Here is a 17,746-nt window from a genome sequence, read left to right as displayed (position 1 = left end):
TTGTGTTTGCCCAGGGCTAAGTTATGTCTAATCCTGACTGCAAGCCAAGTTTTACAAAATGTTTTGGCAAATCTCTTAGTGTTCTGGCTGTGTTGGTTTTATGACACTGCAAACTGGCACCAAAAATCCCTCCCAAACCCAAAACCCAAACTCGTGAGAAAATCAGTTATACTAATCACCATCAACAACTATTTAATTACTCCCTTTCTTGTATACAAAAATTTCATTTAATCATTTGCTCATCTTTCCCTAGTTCAAATTCAAGAAAATTAATATGAAATTTCTTTGCTTTTGTTGTTAAGCTTAATTCAGGAAAGGTAATGTGAAATTTCTTTGCTATGTTAAGTTTAGGGCAGAGTGAAAAAACTGGTCTCATTCCAAAATATCCCTTTCCATTCATTTTGCTCCAGCAATTACAGATTAACGTCTTAACTTTTCAATTTGGATTGTAATTTAATAATTGATGCACAAAAGCAATTTTCCAGTGCTCAATAATTTCAAATATTCCAGGGTTCTGGAATGTTAACTCATGTTAACTCACAGTGTATGCATGTGTGTGAACTTTACTGAAAACTGTACTTGTTTTTTTTTTTTTTTACACGACAACGTTATGCAGCTTGTTCTCCATTTCTCCTTTAAAGTAAGTTTTCCCCAAATTCATAACTCAACAGGCTTCTGGCTATGAAGACATTCCTATTCTCCAGCCCCACCTTGCGGCAGGAAGACAATCTTACGCAGTCCAATCACCCGCACCCCCCCCCTTTTTTTTGAGCCCAGGAAGCATAAGAAATGTTTTATAAAAATGAAGATTTTGTGGCACTATTTAAGCAATCACTTAATATCATTAATATTATTAATAGCTTAAATTAATAAGCTATCTGGAGGGTTCGTTTTCTGTTAGATGAACTTGAGGGACTGAGAAACAAGTCGGAATGTTTTAGCTGGTAGGAAGTAGATAATAACAATATCACATGAAGTTTATTTTATTGAAAATAAATTCAACCTGTTCCATTCTGGGACTTTTCTCATTAATTTTAAAACAATCATGTTGGAGCATCTTTTAGGGTCCTGACCCTCACTGCGTTTGAGATAAATTCTACCATAGCTATGAGATTGAATGCAACCTCTGAATCCAATTCTCGCTGTGCAACAAAAAAACTGTTTGGTTCTGCACATATACATTGTATCTAGGATATACTACGACATATTCAACATGCATAGGACTGCTTGTTGTCTAGGTGAGGGGGTGGAGGGTGGGAAGGAAAAATAGGAAGTGAGTGCAAGGGATAAATAATGTTGTAAAAAAAAATTACCCAGGCATGGGTTCTGTCAATAAAAAGTTATTTTTTAAAAATTAAATAATAAAATAAAAATAAAAAGAGAGAGAATGAAAGCAGCCCCGTTGGGGAGTTGTAACGGATCTGAGTAGCCCCCGGTCAAATCCCTCCGTTTGCAGAAGAGGAACCTGAAGCCCCAACACCCACACAAGGATCACGGGGTCGCAGATGGAGACCCAGAATGTCCAGCTGGTTCTAACTCCGTTTCACAGCTGAGGAAGTCGGGGCCCCAAAGTGGAGACGCGATTTGCCCAAACACAAGCAGGTGGATGGTGCCCCGCAGCGTGTGTCTAACCCTGGCCGGGTGGGTTAGACCGGCAGCAGCCCCCAAAGGGACTTCTCCGGAGAGAAGCTTGGGGAGTTCGTTCGCAGAGCTTCTTCTCCTGCCTGGCCCCTCCGAAGCGGTCGGCGCAGATGGGAGCCCATTTCCTCGGAATCGGCTTCTTTGGCGTCTGAGGGAGTCGGTGGCTTTAGGAGACCGTTTCTCTGACATCTGGGACACGGTTTCCTTGACATCCCGGCGTGAGTTGGGAGGCTCCGCCCGCCACGGGGGGTTTGCAGGGAGGAAGAGTCGGTTCCTCCCGGGATGAGGCGCCCCCCACCCTCATCGATCGGAGCCGCCTGCTGGTGTCCGAGAAGCCCCCAGATGCGCGCTCGCCAGCGGCCCCCGGGAACGACGCCGGCCTCTGGTTCAGGAGAAAAGCCTTTGCAAGGCCGGCGTTCTCGGAGGCTGCTCCTAGTCGGGGTTAGAACGGTCCCCTCTCCCGGGAGGCTTTTCGGGGCTCCCCGGGGCTGCCGGCCCGGGGGGGGGGGGCGGCTCGGCCGGAGGGGCGGGAGGAGGGGGTTGTCCTGGGCGTGCGCGCGAGAGGAGGCGCCCCAGCCCCCGTAGTCGGGCGAGCGCCAGCCCGCCTCCGGCAACGATGCGTCTCGAGGGCGGTAGGCGGCGGCGGCGGCGGCGGCGGCGCTCGCGCCCCAGCCTCCGCCTGGGATTGGCCGGCGCGGGCGCTGACGTCAGAGCCCGGCTGGCCGAGCGGTGGCCCCCGCTCCGGCCGCGGCTCAGTCGGCTCGAGTGCGCGGTGCAGCGAGGAAGTGCCGCCGCCTCGGTGCTCCCTCCCTCCTCCCTCTGCCTCTCTGCGGGCGGGTGAGCGTGTGGGTTCCTCCCGCTCCCTCCCTCCCTCCGCCCCTCGCGGGCTCCCGCCGGCAGACCGCTGCCGGACGCTCCTCGCCGGCTCCCCCGCCCCCCCCCCCCCCCCCCCCCCCCCCCCCCCCCCCCCCCCCCGCTGCCCCCCGCCGCCAGCCTCCCCCGCACTCGCAGCCACTCGCCCTCGCAGCCGCGCTCCGACACGCACCCCTCCCCGCCCCACGCGCGCCCATCATGACCAAGGACGAGAAGAAGCCTCTAGAGCAGACTCTGGGCGAGTGGAAGCGCTTCATCTACAACCCGGGAAGCGGCGAGATCCTGGGGCGGACGGCGGAGAGCTGGGGTGAGTGCGGGGCCGGGGGGCGGCGGTTGGGGCGGGCGGGCGCCGGGCGCCCTCGTCGCTCCCTCCCTCCCTCCCTCCCTTCCTTCCTTTCTTCCTCCCGGACCCCGCGCCCGGCGCCGCGGACCCGCTGCATTCCCCGCTAAAAATAGCGGCTGACAGCGGGGAGGGCGCGGGAGGAGGGGCCGGCGGGCCGCGGCGCCCATTCATTTGGCCGGGGCGGGGGGCGCCGCGCGGGGCCCAGGGCCCATGTGCCGCTGTCTGTCTGCGGGGCGCGCCCCGGCTTCCTAGGCCCCGCCGGGTCCCCGGCGGCTCTGCTGCCGTTAGCCGGGCTCCCCTCGGAGGCAGGGCCACACGTGCCCCGGGCGCCGCGCCGCGGAGACCACCCCTCCCGTGCCCGCGAGGGCAGGGGCCCTTTGTGCCCGCGGCGCAGGATGGGGAAGCCGCCCCCCCTCCCCCGGGGGAGAGGAAATTTCCACTGCCGTCCGCGCCGCGTGACTCTTGCCGGGCACCCCGGCCCGGGAGAAGCGTGTGTGCTTTAAGTGCGTGGGCAGCGCGAGTGCCGGGGGAGTCCTCACAGAGGCGCCTTGTGTCCCGGGCGGAACGGTCCTCCCGCGGGGCCAGCCGCTCTCCTCCGAGGGGAACTCCCGGCCCGCAGACAGACGTCTGCCCGCGCCCGGGCTGGGGAAAAGTCCCTTTTCCACCTCTGGTTGGCTACATTCTCTGTTGAAGCAAGGTTTCCCCCCCTCTGCTGAGTATTGAGGAGTTAAGATCATTTTAACTGAAGCATTAAGCCGTCTTGGTGGATGGAAGTTTTTATAGCTGAGTAAGCGGGCGGCGAGTTTTTTTCTTGGAGTGTCACAAGCGGAAAGGGAGATGGATGAGGAGCCCGCACCGAAACCTCCTTTTAAGATGTCAGAGAACGAACGTCAGTTTGCCACCTCCCTGAAGGTGGGAAAAGGGACCTTAACGATCCTGAAATCCACCCTTCGGGAGAAAACTGAGGTTAGACGGCTCGGCCAGTTGTAGTCAGTGACCTCCTTCATTCATTCCATTTTGTGTTTTCTACGTGCAGGGTTGATTTCTTGGAGGGTAGAACATTTGCATCAAGTTTAAGAGAAGTTTGAACATAGAAAATTAGTGTTCATTGAGTCAGAAAGACCAGTTTCAAGTCTTGCCTTCAAGGCTGTCTCTGCTAACACCCCCACCCCCGCCCCAGCATTCGGCCTTGTACACAGGAGCTCTTTAAAGAGACACAGTGTATGTAGTGGAAAGAACTTGTTGTAGTCAAAAGACCGAGGTTCAAAGTCCTAGTTTCACTTATTAGCCACCACGTGTTTAGGGGCAAGTCGAGAAGTCTCTGAGCCTCAGTTTCTTTACCTGAAAATGACATAGTGATATTTGCACTGCGTGACTTTACAGGAGGATGAAGAAGAAAGGTTTTAAATCTCAACTTTTATATATGAGCTGCTGTTATAGCATAACCATTTGTGCCTGCCTTTCTGAAAATACAGGACTGGCTTATATTTAAACTAGAGAAAGGACATTCGGCAACCTCTCCATAGGCTCGTCATTTATTAGAAGGACAAGTAACCTCAGAGAGCTTTCGGCTTCTTAAAGCCGTCTAGTCACTGGAGCACAGTCCTCTGACCTCTCTTAGCTACTACTGGTCAACAATACCCTTTATGTATATAGAGTGTCAGTTCTTCATTACTCAGTTTTGTTTTGACATTTCCAGTATTGGGGTCTTGGCAGAGGAAACAGAAGCAGACAGGTTGAACATTTCTACTCTCCTGTCAGGATGATAACTGATAGGACAGTAGAAATGTTCAATCACTCCCAGCAGTAGCCCCAGTCCTCAGATCCTGTTATTTTCCCTCAATATAGCTTTTTTTTTTAAAAAGCCATCTTTGTTACTTATTGCTCTTTAGCTTTTCTAATCTTTTTCTTTTCTAGTCTCCTTTTTCATTTGAGTTCTCAGGTGATATTCTTACAGCGATGTGCTTTTGTATTCATCTTCCTTTGCCTATTCCATTGTCTGTACATCTTTTTTTTTTTTTTTAACAATTAAAATGTGCTAATGAGTCCAATGTATGTCAGTGTTGTGCTCTTCATATAGTGGCTCCCCACTTTTCAAAAATTTTTTCAAAAATTTTTCAAAAATTTTCAAAAATTGCTTACCTTTATATTCAGAATTGCATTCATGAGTATTTGTGATCCCTTCTAGACTGACTGTACTTGTAGAATTAAAATCCCCTTTCAGGGGATTCATGGGATCCTTCCTATCCTTCTTTCTGACTCATCCAGAGGATTGTGCCCTTCTCCAAGTCTAGAGTTCATGTTAGTCTTCCCAACTTTGGTCTTTTCTCTACAAGGTTTTTATCATTTCTATCTCAGTAACCGGTTCCCATTTGTGAGAATCAGGGCTAGAATAGAATTTCCCTTTGCTGGTTCTTCCACTTCTTGAAGGATGTAATTGTTAAGACAAGTTAAGAAGTTAATAGCTTTTTTTTTTTTTTTTTTTTGCTTTTGGCAAAGAAGGAGGGCTCACTACTGTAATCATGCTTCCCTGCCGGGCTAGTGATGTTTCACAGATGTTTTGTCTATTTTCTCTTTCTGGCCAAGTGATCTGTGGTAGATGAGTCAATTAGAGATTAATTTTCCATTAGACTCTAAGCTTCTTGAGGATAGACACTATTTTTGCTTTTTCTTAATATCCCCTAGTGTTTAGCACAGTGCCTGGTACTTACTATGAAGAATTCTTTCCTTCCCTTAAACATTCACCCAAGTGCTCCCCACTCCTAGCAGGAGAAAGCCCAGTTTCTGGATTTCTTCACATATGAACACTTAGAAATCTACGCAATCACTGCCACATCAAAACTATTTTTTTAAACCAGAAAATACCTGATTTTTTTTTTTTTTTTCTGAAAGGCTTTTTCATCTACACAATATTTCATTTGGTGGCGCCTACTAACATCCACAAGATCTTTTTCTCATCTGTGGAAACTGAGGCATGACTGCACAAACAGGGCTTGTGTGATCTAGTGGGAAGAGCCTGTCTTTCAGAAGTCCTGGTTTCTTAGTAGGGCATTGCCACTGATTAGCACCATGTTGGGGACCAGTCTTAGACTCATTATGGATTCTCTTCCATTCAATAAGAAGGTTGAACCAGGAGATCTCCCAAGGTCTCTTTCATCTTCAGCTGTCCATGTCCAAGGGGACAGAGAACTGACCCACATTGGAAACATGAAAACGGCTGTCTTGGGGAGCCCCTATCCAGTTTTTTGGGAAAAATGAGCTATAGTGGATATAGAATTTGGATCCGTTATTATAGTCATTTGTTCCTTTTCCCCCATCTTGTGTTTCTTTTGTCTCAGGTCTATTTATCCAGAGTCATATTCCAGTTGTGGTTCTCTTTCCATCAGTTCTCACTAATATGTATTTATGAAGTCAAGTTTGCCTCTTTGCACTTGGTCCTCTGTTGGTTATTGACTCAGTCATGGATATATGAGGCCATGGGTTTTCCTACTGGATCCTTTCTGGGGTTTCTGTCTCCCCTGAACTTCAGATTGCCTGTCCTACATTATAGCTGCTCTAACTGTGGGAACTAGTTTGAGAGAAAAAAAGATATGTAGATGCAGTCTTCTCCCACTCTCCCCTTTTCATTTTAAAGCCCCTTTGATTAGATTTGCAAAAGGTTGGGTTAAGTTCGTGCTTATCAGTCTTTATTAAGGCATCTTCAGCCCTGATAGTCCTATTCTCCAATTGTATTTAGAAGTCCAAATCTCATTCTCAGATAGTCTCCTTAACCAGATAGTCATATCCCCAATAAGAATTTCTCTTTGTCCTTCCCTCCAGTAAGCAGCAGTGAGGAAAGCACCATGTAGGCCCTAGTGAAGGACTTCACTATGTTGCCCCAGACTTTATGATCTTTTCCAGTTTCTTCTGGGTTCCAGTGGTATCATTTGTATACATAAGAATCACCAAAACCAGTCTTTGAGCAACACGTTGATAAGCATTTAATAAGTGTATGCTCTGTGCTAGTACAGAAAATGGCAAAAACAAAGGAAAAACAGCCTTTCCATTCTTTCGAGGCACTCGCAATCTGATGAGGGAGACAACTTGCAAACTACTATGTGTAATAAGCAGGATATGTACGGGGCAAATTGAAGATAATCACGGAGAGAAGGAACTACAGGCTTCTTTTGGGGTAGAAAGTAGGCTTTTAGCTGGAACTGGGAAGAAGCCAGCAGACAGAAGGGAGAAAATTTTAGGCATAGGGGTCAAGCCCATGAAGTGGGAGGCAGGTTATAAAGAGTTTTGAAGGCCAAATAGAATTTTTTTCTTTGATCCTGGAGGTGATAGGGAGCCACTGGATTTTATTGAATGGAAAGATGCCATGGTATAGTGATCAATTTGACAGCTGAGTGTAGGATGGATGGTAAGGGGAAAGACTTGAGACAACCCAACAAGCATGCTACTGTACTAATCCAGACTTGATGGGAGAACAGCCTTCATCAGAATCGTGGGCTCTGAAGGGGCTGTGTATGTTGCATTGGGGGGGGGGGGGCCTCCAGGTCTTGACGGCCTATTGGCTGAGACAGGTGAGGAAGAGTAAGGATTTGAGGATGGCAGCTAAGTGGTGATTGGGAATGATTGAGTGGAAGAGGATGGAGCTCAAAGGGGAAAGAGTAACTAGTTTCATTTTGGACACATTGAGTTTAAGCTGTTTGTAGGATAGCAGATGTTCTAGAGACAATCGGAGACTGGAGGTTAGCAGGGAATAAGCAGATTTAAGAATTGTCAGCATTGAGATAATCACTGAACCCAAGGTTGTTGAACTTCCTGAGGGAAATAGTGTAGAGGGGGAAGAGAAAGGGCCCCAGAGTCAGTGTGGGAGATGACCTCCCTGAAGGTGTGTTGCAGAAGAGCCTGAGAAGGATCTGCCAGGAAAGAGAAGCAGGAGAGAGTCTCAGGTTGAGAAGTGAGAAAAGGCCATTAGATTTGGCACTTAAAAGATGGTCGAAACTTCACTAATTTAGTTGAATAATGAAGCCAGACTGCAATGAGTAAAGAGAGTGAAGATTCTGATGATGGACTCCTTTCTCAAGATCAGCCAGGAAAAGGGGGAAGGAAAGATTCTTAGACGATGACTGGCATGGGAGCAGTCCTTGGCGGAAGGGGGCTTTGGATAAAGGTGGATTTATCAGCACTCAGAAAGTAGCCAACATTACGTGAGAGGCACTGTGCCGTCGGGGTGCAAAGGGAGCTCTCCAGGAGTTTAGGCAGCCCTAGGGCGGGAGCCTCCTTTTTGACAAGCTTTAGGAGCTTCTCTGCTCTCTGGGCCTGCCTTGGGAAGATTACTGCTCTACCTCTGTAGCCTGAGCAGTCAGTGAGCACCTCTGAAATGAGGAACTGTCCTTCCTGAGCGATGGGGATTTCACCTTTGGAGCACAAGCCACAGCTGCACCTTAATGCTCCAGCGAGAACCTCTTAATTTTTCTTTTGAGTCTCTGGTGTATCATCTCCCTAACATGGATCCCATTCTCAAACTTGCCCCAAGAAGTCCCTTCTTCCTTCTCTTACTTTAGAGATTTTTCATGTTTTCTTTCCTGACACTGACGTATTTTTAGGGACATATCCTTGTCCCTGATCATCTGTACAGTTGGTAGAGATGAACTTTGAGCAGGACAGTCACTTGGCTGCATTGACCATGGCAGATGTCAAACCCAAAGAGAATGTTCTCCTGCTCTCTGAAATCCTCAGCCTTTTCCCTGGGATCCCAGATCACCTCCTGACTTGACAGCCACACCCAGCTTCCTTTCACTGATCTCAGCGAAAGCTTGAGGTTCCACCCAGTCCCTTTTCTGTTCTCTCACCAACCTCTTCTTTTTCTATCACTTATCTCGGCTTTGCCCTCCAGCTATCCTTTCTATTCTGTCCTTTTCCCCTTCCAGATTGATCTCTTGGTCCTTTAGTTTGAGTGGCTTTTTAACTCTCCCTTAAATTCTCCCAAATTCAGCCTCTGACTTTCTTTGCAAATCCCAAACTCTCCAAATCACTTTCACAGTTTCTTTTAACACTTTGCTGCGCTCAGGTCTTTCTTACATTAAATGAAGAAGCCAAATATCTTTGGGTTTGTGATTATTCATTTTTTTCTGCCTAAGACTTTGGGATGTGGGCCTTTATCTTTTTCAAAACAGTCCTGATCTTCCCTTTAATTCAAGGTGCTGATCGTCTCCAATTTGTCCCCTGAGGACTTATTGTATGCAAGACATTTAGTTAGGTCCCCTAAATGGCATCTGAGGAGTTTGAAAGGCTAGAGGAACCCAGTGCAGTTTTGAAGTGGGATGATGTGCCTAGAATTGAGCAATAGGAAGATTAATCTGACAGCAGAATTCAGGGTGGATGAGAAGCTCTATGAGTAGAATTGTTTATCTATTAAAACAGTCCAGGACAGAGTCTGAATTTAGGGGGGAATACTGGAGTAATAATGATGAGGGTGATCAAAGAGATATTGCAGAGATAAAATTGACTAATATCAGTATTCAGAACTGGAAGAAACATGGTGGTTATGCTAGAAAGAAATTGGGAAGGAGCAGGTTTACAGCAAAGATGAATTTGGCTTTAGATATGTTAAGTTTGAATTCTCCATTCTTAGCAAAATTAAGCTTGCAGTTTGAAATTGCATGGGATTGGAATGGAAAGAAGCAGAGGGGGAGACTGATTTGCAGACATTTTGCTTGAAATAGAATTATGAAACATTTTAGAATCAATTGGATTTTATGTCTGAAAACATTAATTGATAAGAAGTCAAAATTAAAGTGTTTATTTAGCCTTTGGAGGCATAGTTAGTGTGAGAACACTAGATGTGGAGTCAGAAAGACCTGAATTCAAATGTAACCTCTGGGAGCCTGGGTGAGCCATTTAACTCTCTACCTCAATTCCCTCATATTTAAAATGGGGATGATTATTGTTCCTGCCTCCCAGGATGGTGGTGAGGATAAAATGAGATAAGGGTTAAAATATTCTGCAAATACCAAAGAAAGCACTATATAAATGCTAGCTTTTAATAGGACCATCTCCCGTCATCTTAATGTAATTGTTGGCCACTGGACTCCCCTGGCTACCCAGGAGAAAGCCCAGCAAGTGACCTTCCCCAGCCTCCCTCACTTTGGTCCCATTTCACTTAGATGATGTCCTGGTCTTTATCATCATCCTTGTAGTTGATTAGAATCATTGGGTACTCTTCATAGAAGTAAGGAAGCTTGTAGGAGAAAAGGGTTTGGGGAGAAAGAAAACGTGTTTGGTTTTGGACTTGGTGAGCTTGAGGCGCCAATGGGACAATCGAGGCGATGTCCAGCAGCCAGTTGGTTGGTAGTGAGGGGATGGGGCTTTCAGGCCTGGAGCTCTCTGTGTAAAAGCAGTCATTCAAGCCATGGAAAAGGGGGAGAGAGCAATGTGGGTGAAGAGGAACCAGGTAGGAAGGCATTGCCCTGTCTTGGAAACCAGGACATTGTCAAGAAGACTGCAGGAGATTGTCAGTAGGGTCATGGACAGAAATCAAGGGGGGGAGGGGGGAGGGGACAAAAGCAAACATACTGGATTTGGCCATTGGGAGACTGGCTTTGTGAGGAATTTCTGTCGGGCCAGATAGACTCGATGATTGGCCCTCTACCAGGTCAGTACTTAGATATGTGCATCTGACCCCATTGTCTCCTGTTTGCCCCCATTTTTATTCCCTCTTCCCTCAACCATCACTCTTCCCATATATACTAGTTCACTGCTACCGTCCACATCTCTTCAGCCCTTGCCTCTCCCCCTGCCCCAGTCCCCTCCCTCCATGCTGGCTGTTATCCTAGACTTCTTAGCTGGCTCCTCCTGGTTGTTTCTCCCCACTGACCCCACAGGGATCTCCTCTCCTGCAGGTTCCCTGCATTTCACCGCTTGGTCTCCTCTGTGCCAGCAGCGCTGACTGTGTGGTTCCTGTCCCTCTCCCGGCCAGTCTTCATCTTTCACTCTGACGTCCCCGTGTGTCACTCGTTGGCCCCTGGAGTCCCATCACTGGTGCTGATGATTTCTGACTATCACAAGCTGCCAGTCCCTCCTTAAGAGACCTCGAGCACTTCTTGGATTGGGTGTCCCACCGCGCCTGGTTTGACATACCCCAAAGCTAGAGCTCGTTACTTTCCCAGATCCAGGTTCCTGCCCTCTGTTCGTTCAGTCAGGCTGGCAATCTCGAAGCCATCCCCAGCACTTTTCCTCCCTGGTGCAGCTGCCAAGTCTCCCGCCTCACCTGCCTCTCCCTCTCCCTCAGCGTCATCTCCCATTTGTTTCTTGTCCCTGCAGCTCCATCCTTCCCCCAGCAGCTCTCCCCTTACTCCTTGGGGTCCAGTGGACTCATGCTTGGCATGTGGAGCCTCCCAGCCCAGCCTCCCTGGGCTGTGCCAGTGCCCCTGGGAAGGAAGCCCTCCGAGGGCAGGGGCTGGTGCCCTTTTGTCTTTGTACCAAAGGGCTCAGTGTCATTCAGATGGTACTTGTTTGATGACTGAGGAAGAAATAGAGATACTGAGTTCCAGAAGTTAATGCTTCCTTGGGCTGTTAGGTGGCACAGTGGACAAAGTGCTGGGTTTGGAGCCAGAAGACCTGAGTTCAAATATGACTTCAGACACAAGCTGTATGAGCCTGTGTGCCTCAGTTTCCTGATCTGTAAAATGGAGTTAATAGCACTTACCTGTTGTGAGGATAAAATGAAATAATTATAAAGCACAGTGCTTGGCACATAGTAAGTGCTTAATGAATGCCTGTGTCTCCCCACTCAGACTAATGAGGCTGCTTTTTGAATTTCCCATTTAAAAAAAAGACCAGTAGGAAGTGTTCTTGTGAAAAGGGGGGGTAGGTATAAAATGTTGCCTGTCACACCCGATTAGAACACTTCTCAAAAGACTGAACAACTAGTTGTGTGTATCTTGCCAGTAACAAAGCCTTTTTTTATGGAGGCCTTTTGAATCCCTTTTCAGCATCTCAACTTTTGAGGTGTGTTTTACAGTAGTATGTCAGACCCAAATGAGGCCACTATAAACAGATGTTTAAATTGAGTGATTTTAATATTAAGATTATTCGAAACATTCAATATTTTCTATTACTGAAACAATATGTTTATAAATAAGCAGATGCTTCCTTACAGCTGCATATGGATTTAGTTTTGGAATTAATACTATCTGTGTTTTATTGCATTTTTATTTAGGTTTAAAATTCTTTCTGATTATATTTTAATCTGGTTTGGGCTGCACTTGAGACTGTTGGGAACCATGTGTACACTCTGTTTTACAGTATATTCATCTTGATAATTGAGTCATAATATTAGACAAGGTGTTTTGTTTCTCTAGCAGTCAGGTTCTCAAGCAGTTCCAGCATGCAAAGAGAAGTCCAAATTCCTATTCTGAGGACAGCTCCAAAAGCTGCCTACTCAGTCTGCGGCTAAAAGTGTTCTTCTTCCCCCATTCATTCTCTTTTGGGTAAAAGTGATAAAGTCATGAGGGAGGAGTGAGCCCTCCTTCCCAGGAACACCAAGGGGCTGCCAGGCAGGGCTCACCAATCCCACCTGATGTGTTAGTGTTCCTTGGGCCGTACCCCTCCTGCCCAGCAGCATCCCCACTGCTTCTCTGGGGGACCCATCCCAGTTTGGAAAGCAGAACTCACTACAATTGCATGCTAAAAAAAAAAAACAAACAAACAAACCACAAAACAATCTGCTTCTAAACTGTGTTTAGTGACAAGTAGCATTTATTGGGTCATGTTGAATGACATGGAATAACAGGATGTAGTCCGGCTTTGTTTTAGAGATGAAAGCACGGGTTCAGAGAGGTTAATGAATCCAGGTTTAAATGTAGATTCCCCAACTGTTGATTGCTGTTTTCAGTATTCCATTCCGGGCTCTGAAGACAATGGGTTCCAGTCCCAACTGCCACACTTTCTGATTCTTACGGTCTTGCTTCTCCCCAGAAGAGTGGTGCTTGGGGCCTGGTTGCGATTATGTCCCTTGATCTCGGAAGGCCTGTGTTCTTCTGGCTCCCACTTTTGGCTGCAGTCATCTGGGGGTTATGGTCCTGGTCGCCTCAGAAGCCCCTTTTCTTTCAGGACCGGTGCAGTTGGGGGCCTCTATCTCTGAATCACGGGCTCTCATTCTGTGAGGGACCAGTCAGGTCCTGCCAGGCGCCCCGCGCCACCCACCTGGGCTCCAGGGCTCCATTTCCCACTCCCCAAGCTCGGACCAGGGCTTTCTTGGTGCACTTTGTCTCATTCTGGGATGTGTCCTGGCCTTGCCCCCCGTGCAGGCCAGTAAGGGAAGGTTGGGGGGTGGGTCTGCTCTCAGGGCACCCAGAGCTCTCCCTGGGCAGCAGGCCGCCCTTCGTGGACTAGCAGTGCCCGGAAGGGAGAGGCCAAGGTGAAGGTGCCCGTTGTCCCTGGTGCATCACCCCGGAGGTACTTTTCCCACAGGACAGACTAGAGTCTTTCATTCCCTTCAGTCTTTGAACAATCCTGTGGTCACCTCCCTTGGTCTGGGAGTTCTCCCCTGGGGTTTAGAGGTGACCCTTAGGTTACATGGCCCTTATAGCCAACAGGAAGAAAGCTGTGAATGTGGAACCAGACACTGCAGGTGAAGCTTGGGGAGAGGCTGAGGGTCACGGCAGCGGCCAGAGCCTGGGCAAAGGGTGCTTCCTGGGACCAACATCCAAGCCAGCATAGCCAGACTCTGGAAGTCTGCGGGGTTCTGCAGAGAATTCCAAAACCAAATGGACCCATAATCGGCATAGCCATCATTCTTTGTAAGGTACTGGGCTTGAGCCCCATGTACCCGCAAGGACCCATTACTTGTTATAGAACAGTTCACGAGTCGTTTGAAGTTGGCAGCATTGCTGGAGCCAGCTTGTGTTTTGGAATGACCGTTTTTATGGAATTGTCAGGCTGACAGGGGTCTTTGGGATCCTCTCCTTGGACCTCCCAATCAATGGTCAGATAATCAAGGAGGGAGCACTGGCTCTGCTGGTTTATGTCCTTCATGCTTGCTCACAGCCTTGTGACAAAAAAAGTGCCTTGTGATGATAAAACAAGCATGAAACGAGTGTAATGGCCAGGAAGCACACTCCTTAGTGCTATCTGAAAAGACAGTCTTTTCCACTTTGTAGATAAAAACCTGGCACATTGCCGAGTTGATATTCTGGATCACCTTGATTCTCAGCTAATTTCTCTCCTAAATTTTAAATGTTTTCTCTTTGTAAGTTATTTTAAACTTATTTGCTTTCTAATTTTCTTAAAAGACATATTTAGTTCATTAATCTACTCTTTCTGTTAAGCTATATTTGTAGGGGTGATTTTTCAGAATGCTTTGGCTACATTCCAGAATATTGTCTTGATATTTTGTTCTTTATTCATTATCTAGGATTTCCTTGTTAAATGTCTCTGTAGTTTGTATCTTTTCTTTCTGGTCCCTGAACTGGTTATTTCTTTTATTGCATTATATTTATTTGTCTGCTTTTAGCTTTATTTTTTTGATAATCAATCCCTATGCCCTGACACATAGCCAGTTTTTGTAAATGTTCCATTGTTGCTGAGAAGCATATATATTCTTTAGTAATCCTGTTTTAAAAACACTATTTTAGCTTCTCCTGAAATGCATTTGCTTTCCTTCTCTATCTTTTAGTTGGCCTTGTTTAAAACTTGGGGAGATATTTGATTCAGGGGCAAGAAAACAAAACCAAGAGCACCATTTTCAAAGTGATCAGTTGTTTAAAGTTACTTTAAAAATGCTCAGATTCCAGAGACCTGATGAGGAAACAATTTCACTACTCAAGGTGTGAAGGGAAAAGAGTTGTCAGTGGAATGTTTAATGTGCTGTCAAACATGGTGAATGTTGTGGTTTAGTTTCGTTGTTTTTGATTAACTGTTTAATGAACTTTATGAAGAAGTTTAAAGTAGCAATAAAGCATTAAAATAAAAAAGATTTATCCCACAGAATTATTAGATACCTAGTAGGAGGAGCATATTATGATATTTAGAAAGGAAATAGATTATAAATTAACCTTTCTCTTCATCCCTCTGACTTTCCATGTTAGCTTGTCATGGTGCAGGATGTTTGTGTGAATTTTTACAGAACTCTGTTCTGAGAGTAAAATAAGTAAATAAGTAGAAAGTCTTCACTCAGACTACAGTTCCGCTTCCCACTTCCTCCTCCTTCCTAAATCCCTTAAGCCTTTTAAAAAAGGAGTGGATGTCTCCTCTACCTGATAGTGATGTGGAGTTTGACAGGGCTGTAGGAGAACCTGAGGCTCACCATAAGGGGATCCATCTCTGAAGAAATCTTTTGGCCCCTTTGCTGACTTTGCCATTATTTTTGTTTATTGATAAATCAATATAGTTTACAGGGAAAGGGAAGAAATTTGGTGGAGGGGAAACCCTGCTATACTTGAGATTCAAGATCTTGGTTTGAGTCCTACATCTGAGAATTGTTAGTTTTGATCTCGTGGCAAGTTACTATTTGTTATTCCCTCATCTGGAAGGGATTGATAGCACCTGTCTTATAAAGTTGTAGTAAGGTTGGAATGAGATTGTGTTTGTGTGTGTTTGACATACATATATGTATGCATATAGTATACTTTAAAACTTTACATAAATATTAGATAATAAGACAATTTATGTGAGATAATGGAAGGCCATCACAGCAAGAGAACAGGAAACTCCATATTTCCAACCCAACTTTGCATCAGTCCGAAATGTAGAATTCTCCTGTTCACCTGAGACTTGCTCTGGGTGGAGAATGATGGCTCTGGAAGGAAGATCAGACAGCCCCTTGGCCAGGTATGAAAAGACATTCAGAAGCTGTAATCCTGATTCTTCTGTAGACATCACTTTGGGGCCTAATTTGCCTCTCCTGTAAAATAAGACTGTTGGACTAAGATCATGTTCTTGCAGATGTAGATATTTGATCCTAAATTAGTTTGATTTGATTGTATTTGAATTTTAAATTTCAGAGTTTGGGGCTTATAAATATTAAATGTTAATTTTAAATGTAAGCATTAAAATGTATTCCAAAACCTAATACAGTAGCATTGAGGTAATGTCTTTGGATTGATATGTCATGCTCTTCACTCTTGGGGTGGGGGGAAAACTCACAATGTCAGATTTCCAACATCTTATGAGTAACTTAAGATTATTAATAAAGTATTTTTCAGGTGTCGGTTGTTACTTAGCTAGCTTGTCAACCAAGTTTATCTACAGTTATCCCTTCCACATCAGGGATTGGGGTGCTACATCCCCTTGATCTGGGAAAACTGTATACATTTTTTGTCCCTCTCTTTGTACCAGAGAAGAGTGGTGAAATATTATGGTATTAGAGATAAAATAAATTGATATTACACAATGCTATACATGTATTTTATGCATTTCTGAGTTTCAAAATTTTTTTTCTGTAATTGTCTGAGGCTCCCATAAAACTCCCCCAAATTCCTGTTTTATTTCTGATGTTTGTTGATCCTTGGTGGGAAAATTGGAGATGTGGAAGGGATAACTGAAGTCTCCTCTGACGATTAACAGCCACCTTCCCATTTGTGACTTGCAGCTAATGCTTCACAACTTACTGAGCCTAGATCTGACCCTTTCCCTAAATGTCCATTAGCCTCATCTGTTGTCCTAAAAAAGATCAACTGAAATAGCCTCCTGGGCCTATTATCTTAGAGCCCTTCAAAACCTGACTCCCCTTAACCTTTCCAGGTGTTACCCTCACTCTGGCTATGCTATATCGCCTGTTAGCACATCATTCAGCTGAGCCCTGAGATAAATCTATCTTGTGCTTTCTTGATCTGTTTGGGGTTTTTTCCCCCATTTACACAACACTCTGCCCCCTCCCTCCCCCCCCCCTCGGGGCAGGCATAGATTTGGGTTTCAGCTTTGTATCTGGGTTTTGGTTACTTTTAATAAATGGGTGTTAAATTTTGGGGGAAGAAAATTAAACCACTTCACTTCCCTGCCTTAGGAAGGATATGAAAGAAGATAGGTTAGTCTGCTGCTGAGAGATAGTTGATAGAAATGATCATTTTCAGCATAAAGTCTGGTTAAGCAAGTTTTCCAGCTTTTCAATTGTGGCTTTCTTATTGTGTTTTGAGTTGCACTTAAAATACACATATTACAAAGGGAAAAATAACAGTTTTTATTTTGGACATGAAACTAGTCAAGAATTGACTGATTTTCCTATAACAATTATCTCTGCTACCATTTTGCTGCATTTGGTGTGATTTAGTGCCCTTTTAGGGGAAAGTTAGAGGTAAGGTGCCACCGGCAGGAGAAGTGTTCTAGAAAGGCTGGTGAGAGGAATTTAGGAATTCTCAGATGTGGAAGGGAAGAGGAAATGTTTTCCAGGGGATAGTAGAGGTATGCAGACATGGCAAAGTGTAATGGGCTAATGCTTGAGTTGATGCACTGAGGTTCCAAGCACGTGAGGCTAAATAGTAATTGGACTATACTCTATTAATATATATGCTTGGAGAAAAAATGGCCCCTGCCCACTCTCTGTGCAAGTCCTGATGTGTTGTATAAGAAATGACGATTTTGGTGGGTGGAGGCAGAGGGGCAGGAAGAGAGGCTGGGGGAGACAGCTGGCTGGGTTCTATTCTGGTGGCTGCTGGTCTCGTGGCTTCTGGTCTGGCTAGCTTCTTGACTTCAGCTGCACACATTATATTGCCGATTCCCTTCTACCTCCGATCCTTCTCCACCTCTACTGAGAATAAAAGATTGAAGATTTTCCTCTAACCTGAATTCCTGACTCCAGCTGATTTTAAAATACTTGGTCATCACAGCAAAGAGCATTTATTAAGCACCTACTTATATCAGGCACTGTGATAAGCCCCAGACACACACAAAAAAGGGCAAAAA

General features: G+C 45.8%; 1 protein-coding gene across 3 annotated transcripts in view; it reads left to right on the top strand.

The window, feature by feature from the left end:
• The first annotated feature begins 1,494 nt into the window (after nt 1–1,494).
• The window catches only part of ATP1B3 (ATPase Na+/K+ transporting subunit beta 3), a 33,077-nt gene continuing 16,825 nt past the window's right edge, over nt 1,495–17,746 (top strand). The window contains exon 1 of one of the 3 annotated variants that reach the window (XM_031957858.1): nt 1,495–1,859. In XM_031957858.1, the coding sequence (XP_031813718.1) occupies nt 1,607–1,859 (253 nt within the window). In that variant the 5' untranslated portion in view covers nt 1,495–1,606. Of the gene's footprint in view, nt 1,860–2,615; nt 2,822–17,746 lie in introns of those variants that run through there. The other 2 variants (XM_031957857.1, XM_031957859.1) reach the window with 2 other exon arrangements.

This window comes from Sarcophilus harrisii, chromosome 3, assembly GCF_902635505.1.
Source record: "Sarcophilus harrisii chromosome 3, mSarHar1.11, whole genome shotgun sequence".
NCBI classification, from domain to species: Eukaryota; Metazoa; Chordata; class Mammalia; order Dasyuromorphia; family Dasyuridae; genus Sarcophilus; species Sarcophilus harrisii.
This window is presented reverse-complemented; position numbering and strand designations above follow the sequence as displayed.